This window comes from Diospyros lotus, chromosome 8, assembly GCF_014633365.1.
Source record: "Diospyros lotus cultivar Yz01 chromosome 8, ASM1463336v1, whole genome shotgun sequence".
Lineage (NCBI taxonomy): Eukaryota > Viridiplantae > Streptophyta > Magnoliopsida > Ericales > Ebenaceae > Diospyros > Diospyros lotus.
Genome location: NC_068345.1, coordinates 5942787 through 5949784, shown reverse-complemented (window position 1 = coordinate 5949784; position 6998 = coordinate 5942787). Strand labels below are relative to the sequence as shown.

Below are 6998 nucleotides of genomic sequence, written 5' to 3'. Positions count from 1 at the left end.
GTCCTTTATAATAATACAATCTCAAATGCCATCTAAATAAATATTCAGAATACTCAGTCAAGGTAAATATTGATTTGACATGTCCACAGATTTTATCTAGCTTTTCTGTAAGTTGTATGCCAAACAAAAGAGAAGAAATGTCCGATCGGTAAGGGCGACAGTGGCGTGTTGGATTTAGAAAATGCTGCTGACTTAAGAAGAAGATGACCGCTTTGACAAAAATATGCTTCCATTTTACATAATTACACAAAATGTGCGTGCGTTTGACATAATTACACTAGCACCTCTGCCAAAATGAATATGGAAAATGACCATACAGCCCTTGGAGGTGGGGCCATGTCAGGCGTGATCATCATAATCGCGTAGAGCGGCTAACACACGAAACTAGCGCCCATCTCCCCCTCCTCTATTTTTCTAGTCTGGTGGTGGCGGACGGAGAGCAAGCTTCAAAAGCAAAGCATAAAACCAGGCGCGACGGTTTAAAAGCTTCCCAGCCGCCGCCTCTGCATGAGCTTTCTTTGCCGCCTGGAAAACGCCCCACTCGCCTGAATCAATGACTCAGACTCTGCTCGCCGCAGAGCGTGGCGGGGCTGAAGTTCCCGCCGGGCGGACCGTGGTGGTCGGGGTGAAGTTGGACTCCCGGAGCAGAGAGTTGCTCACTTGGGCTCTCGTTAAGGTCGCGCAGCCCGGTGATAGCGTCGTTGCGCTTCATGTTCTCGGCGACAACGGTATGGTTTTATTTTTACGGAGAAGAGTGGAAGGAAAGAATGAGAGAATTGTTGATGTTTAATTGGGGATTTTTGGTTGATTGATTGTGTAGAAATCGTGGATCACGAAGGGAAGTCTTCTCTTCTCTCGCTGGTTAAGGCATTTGACTCTATTCTCGCCGTTTATGATGGTTTCTGTAACTTAAAACAGGTTTGGCTTCCTCTATCTTTTTTTGCTGAAGTTTTTTGTAATTTGCGCTGGATTTCGTTTTCACGGAAGGAATCAAATTAATTCTTGTTTTGTTTCATTGAGCCCAGCCTGAGGGCTCAAAGTTCAAATTTCGCTTCCTTTTCGGTATTTTCTGGGCTACCAATCGGAATACTGACGAGTTGTTGAGAGATCCAGCGCAGTTTTAACTACTACTACTTCTTTTTCTTCTTTTTTCTCAATTTGCTTTGGCGCAATCATTACTGTTTGGTTGCTGAGAAAATGGAAAAACAAAAAAAAAGCTGTACATTCTGGTCCCAAACCAATGCATTGCTTCCAGTTTGGCATTTTTATTTCGACCAGATTGATCATTAAACTCATCATTAATTAGTAGGGACTGATCGTGCTGGATGTTTCCAGGTCGATCTCAAGCTTAAGATCTGCAGAGGTTCATCCATACGAAAAATTCTAGTTCGTGAAGCCAAGTCTTATTTTGCTACTCATTTTATAGTAGGAACTGCTATAAATCATCATACTATCCGTTCATCAGCCTCTGTCGCCAAGTACTGTGCAAAAAAGCTGCCAAAGGATTGCTCAATAATTGCTGTTGATAATGGGAAAGTTGTGTTTGAGAGGGAAGCGCCTTCAAGGTCTAGCTATCGTGCAAAAGGTCAGGGTGCTTCTGTAATTTTTTTCTAAAGAAATGCTGTGCTTGATACTAGTAAAGTTCTTACTTATTCTTCGGTTTTTTTTTGGGTTGCCATTTTGACAGGAATCGATGATCATGGCCGACCCCGGTTGTTTAGTGCCATTCAGAGGTCTAGAAATAAGAATTCCAAAGTACCGGACAACCTCAACGTGAATCAGAATCGAACTTGTGAAAATTTGGAGCAGAAAAGAAGTGATCAGGGCAATAAAAATTTGGGAATGGCCTTAATAAAAACAGGGTCTAGTTGTGCAGAGAGTTTCTTGAAACACGAGTGTTCTAACTGTTCCATAGATTCTGTTTTTCTGGAAAAATCTTGCATCCCGTCAACCGAGGGGTCTACTGGCGACGATGATGTGGACAATTCAAGGGCAATAGTACCTGTAGAGAAGGCAGAGGCTGCTGCAGGCTCAATTACGTTGTTGATAAGAGAATTGCCTGAACAAAGACCTGGTTGGCCGCTTCTTCGTCGAGCCACTTTATCAGATCACAAAGCTTCAGACCAGCATTCAGCAAAGCAGATCTCTGTGGTTAAATGGGCAATGCAATTGCCCGGAAGACACTACTTGCTTGGTGCAGACTCAAAGCAAAGTACTTGCAATGAAAAGGGAAATCCAACTTCGGAACTAGATGGGGAAAGTGGTGCAATTGTTCCTATTGGTACCGAGACTATGTCCGCTTCATCTTATCCAAGCGGCAGTTCAAGAGGCCTACCTGAAGAATTGGAGGGACTTCATGAGAAGTACTCTGCAACTTGCAGATTGTTCAAATACCAGGAGCTTCTACAGGCGACATCTAATTTTATGCCAGGTTTATTTATTTTCTTGTTTTAATTTTTAGACTTGCATCTATAAATCTACATCTTGTATATTTAGCTGAGTGAATTATTTTGCGTAATTCCAGAGAACTTGGTTGGAAAAGGAGGTAGCAGTCAGGTTTACAGAGGTTGCCTTCCTGATGGCAAGGAACTTGCTGTGAAAATCCTGAAGCCGTCTGAAGATATATTAAAAGAATTCACATTGGAAATTGAGATTCTTACTGCCTTGCATCACAAGAACATCATCTCACTTTTTGGATTCTGTTTTGAGGATGGCCATCTTCTCCTGGTTTATGATTTCCTATTGAGGGGAAGCCTGGAAGAAAACCTTCATGGTATGCAACGTAACCTCTATGTTTAATACTTCAAAATGAAACAGAAAATGAGTATTTAGTATTCTTAGCTAATGGTTTTCTTATATTTTTGGATTTCCAAACCAGGTAATAAGAAGGATCCTCATGTATTTGGTTGGGGTGAGAGGTATAAGGTGGCTATTGGTGTAGCTGAGGCACTGGAATATCTACACAGCGAGAGTGCTAAACACGTGATCCACAGGGATGTGAAATCATCTAACATACTACTGGCTGATGATTTTGAGCCCCAGGTAATTGAACTTGACCTATACTGGTGGTTTGGAGTTTATATGTTGGTTTTAAACTTTTTTATATTGTTGCTGTCTCGGTTGGTTTTCAGCTGTCAGATTTTGGACTAGCTAAGTGGGCATCAACAGTCTCATCTCATATTACATGCACAGATGTTGCAGGGACCTTCGGGTTTGTACTTTCAACTTAGAAATTCTGTTTGGATTTTGTCAAAAGCAAGAACATGCACTTGTAATTGTTTTTAACGTATTTAAACTTATGATGAATAAACAGTCTGGTTTTACTGTGAAGTCTGTTACTTAGCAGACCTTATGGATCTTTTTAATTTGTACTCTGTCACTTGCTAATCTGAGAATATTATTATCTGCTGCAGTTACTTGGCTCCAGAATATTTTATGTATGGTAAAGTTAATGAGAAGATCGATGTATACGCATTTGGAGTTGTTCTTCTTGAGCTTCTTTCAGGAAGAAAGCCTATAAGTAATGACCATCCAAAGGGCCAAGAGAGCCTGGTTATGTGGGTATGCCCTCTGTTCTCATTTTGCTATTTTCAAATTTACCTCTGGATTATATTTCTTAGAAAAGTTGCTCCTTCTAGGCCAAACCAATTCTAAATGGTAGAAAGGTTGCCCAACTATTAGATCCAAGCCTGGGCAGCAACTATGATGAGGACCAGATGGAGGTGATGGTTTTAGCTGCTACTCTCTGTATCAAACATGCACCACGAGCTCGACCTCAGATGTGCATTGTAAGTCATCTCTGTTATTATTACTGTGTTATTTTTTAACACTTACTCTCCATATAATTATGATCTCCTAAGAACCTAAGCTCACATTCAATACTAAGCAAAAGGTTGAGATGAAATGATTTTGTAGCACCACTTCTGGTTTCATGTTTAGTTGCATGGGATGTTTTTAACATTTGACACAGTTGTTCTCTCCTAAATGCCTAGGTTTCTGCGGTGCTCATTATCACCATTCAGTTTTAAATAACTTCATGTGCTTGATTATTGGCTATCTCAATATCATCGCTCACAGCCTTAACATGGACTGTTTTTGAGTCGTCTCTTGCTTGTGCAATAGCTTTGGATTGGCAAAAAAAATTCTGCTTCTGTGTTTTCATTGGTCTCCTCTGAACACCACTATGAAAAACAACTGCTGTGGGTTAAATATTTCATATTAGCAAGCACTTAAATGTTCTAACAAGTGGCACCGTCCCAGACTGCCCAGCCATTGCACGGGTAACATATAGTCCCTTAGCTATTGCATAAAAATACCCATCTTATTTGGCAAATGAACAATATTATCTTCTGTCCCTCCTCCGTTATTTGGTTTGATTGTTTCTGGATGACTTCTTCCCTCTTGAGCTCCAAATTGATGACCATCATCAAGCCCTCTAGAAACCACCAAACTTGACCATCTATTTACCCCAATGAATGTGGGATATTGTTTCTGAATGGTAGTAATTTTTAGCCTGTCATGCAACACTCCGTTTGTCCCACTTTGCATTCTACTTGTTTTGGGCTAAAATATTTTTGATAATTTTTGGTGTTTGGGTATAAAAAAAGTTTGAAACAGATTTTACAGGGAAAACTTTTTACCTAAAATAGGATGAAGACAACTTACAAACCAAATTTGGTAAGTGGTTATGGTTCTTTATTGAAGTATCCAACCTTTCAAATACAATAGACACAAGGAAAATACTGTAAAATGACTAAATTTTATAAACCTTTGCTTATCAAGTTCACCTCCAAAATTCACAATTCCCATTTCCCATTTCAAGAAGCTTGCATCCGTCCAACGACAAATCTTGCATCCCATCCAACATTGTTGATAGGGAGCTGGTGTTCCAAGTTCAATGCCACTCTTGCTCCAGTCTATGGAGCTCTTAACCCTTTGCCTAAATCTCTGGTCGTCAAATAACTTATTCTCTTCTTTTGAAAAGATATTCTCGAGGTGTAAGTCAAAACACAGGAAAACGAAGAACATTACAGTAGATAGAGCCTTGATACGTATGAGATTTTGATGACTTAATTTCTGCATTGCCACTGAAGGCATACATTGATTTCGTATATATATATATATAAATAAATGACAGGTCTCAAAACTCCTGAAGGGCGATCCCGAGGTAACTAAGTGGGCAAGGCTGCAGGTTAATTCTTGTGACATGCTGGATGATGAGGCCTTTCCATGTCCAAATATCCAGTCCCATCTCTACCTTGCATTGCTGGACGTGGACGAAGATTCTCTCTCCACGAGCAGCATCGATCAAAGCGTTTCACTGGAGGACTATTTGCAGGGCCGGTGGAGCCGCTCATCGAGCTTTGACTGAATAACCCACCCCAAACCACAAATGAAGCAAGATGGTAGCGGTACTAAACATCGGGCCTTCTTGTTTGCGATTCTTTTGTATATTTGCTTTTGCTGGCTTCTCCTTTTTTTCTGTCTGTTGTCTTCATCACACCACATCAGCCTTTTTGCCTGGGTTGAGCAACTGGGGGACTTGGATGAGAGGTTGTCTGCAAATGTTCCCTCCTCCTCCCCCACACGGTGGTCAATACAAACATGTATGTTAGTTAGTTTCCTGCAATATTTGTTTCAGCTCAGCAGCTCTCATCCTCAATCCAAACTGATGAGACCTGAGTTTGCTAAAGGTTGTAACATTGCTGTTGCTACTTGCTATTTTAAGAAGGCTAATATAAAGTTTGATACTTGATTCCTTCGACTGGCCCATGAGATTAGGTTTTATGAGTTCAATGTAAACATTTCGTTTGTTGGTTTCCTATTATATTTCATATTATATTATAAACAATTTATTCTTGATTCTCTTTTTAATCTCAAAAATTGTATTTACTTCAATTACACTCGTTATTTTCCTATCTACCTAACTCTCTATTTTATTTATTTATTAATAAAGTTTAATTCTATTTATTTTACTTTACTTATAATTTTTTCTACTATAAAAAATTATTATTTTTATAATTTAATAATAAATATTACATTATTAAAATTTAATAATATTTAATATATTTTTTAATTAATTTATTAATATTTATAAATACAATTATTTAACAAAATTATTTGAAATAATCTTACTAAGTAACTTTAACACAGTTGTCTCTAATTTAGATAATTAGTCAAACTTTGTTTGGGAATTAATTAATCTTATCGGATTATCTTTGATTACTTAATATACAAAATAATCAAATACATGCATATACAAAATCAATAATCAAATATATATATAAAAAATTAATAATTAAATATACAAATTAATAATCAAATACACAAATACACAGTATCACTTATCAAATACACAAATCAATAAAAAAAATTAAAAATCAATAATCACAAACCCTAATTGTCCCGCATTTGTTCCCATTACCGTCGCCGCGTCTGCTGGTTGCTGCTACCATCGGATCTGGTGGTCGTCGTTGTTGCTTGGTCTACTAGTTGTCGTCGCCGCATCTTCTGGTTGTCTTCTTCGACTGATTTCCTCTTCCAGACGATTGTCTGGACCTTTGATATGTGGATTTACTGAACGACGAGCCTTTTTCGACAACAAATCGACTTGCACAAATTAGAGATGACAAATGGACTGGCCCGGCCAGCTCGCCTCATAGCCCGGCCTAGTATTGTAGCAGATAAGCCGGCCCGTCCCGTCCAATATTAGGGCTTAATTGTTTATATATTTTTATCTAATTTTTGTCTTAACCTTATGCTATTTTTCTTACACAATATATGTTTATATGAATTTTATAGTATTTTAATCTCTTTTTGTAGGAATCCAGTAAATGATATTATTTCAAAGATTTGAGCGTAAAAAGAAAAAAGAAGAAGAATGAAATATTATAAAGTAATTAGTAAAGTTAATATTATATTAAATTAATATTAAAATATAATTAAAAATATTTATTTATTAATAATTAAATATATATTATAGTATTTTATGTATATAT

The 6998-nt window shown here is 37.9% G+C and overlaps 1 protein-coding gene across 1 annotated transcript; it reads left to right on the top strand.

Annotated features, from left to right (window-relative positions):
- Positions 1–386: 386 nt before the first annotated feature.
- Positions 387–5758, top strand: LOC127808737 (protein kinase STUNTED). Its single transcript, XM_052347320.1, has 10 exons — positions 387–728; positions 821–918; positions 1336–1585; positions 1688–2431; positions 2525–2773; positions 2879–3042; positions 3132–3211; positions 3414–3561; positions 3639–3788; positions 5138–5758. Exons 1-10 carry the CDS (start codon positions 554–556, stop codon positions 5369–5371), a joined length of 2292 nt encoding a protein of 763 aa, XP_052203280.1. The 5' UTR covers positions 387–553; the 3' UTR covers positions 5372–5758.
- The last annotated feature ends 1240 nt before the right edge of the window (positions 5759–6998 follow it).

Bases quoted from the DNA above. Each gene is read 5' to 3' on its own strand.
- LOC127808737 (XM_052347320.1), top strand. From the start codon at position 554: ATGACTCAGACTCTGCTCGCCGCAGAGCGTGGCGGGGCTGAAGTTCCC. The intron at 729-820 runs GTATGGTTTTAT...TTGATTGTGTAG, and splicing joins TCATGTTCTCGGCGACAACG to AAATCGTGGATCACGAAGGG. The intron at 1,586-1,687 runs GTCAGGGTGCTT...CCATTTTGACAG, and splicing joins GTCTAGCTATCGTGCAAAAG to GAATCGATGATCATGGCCGA.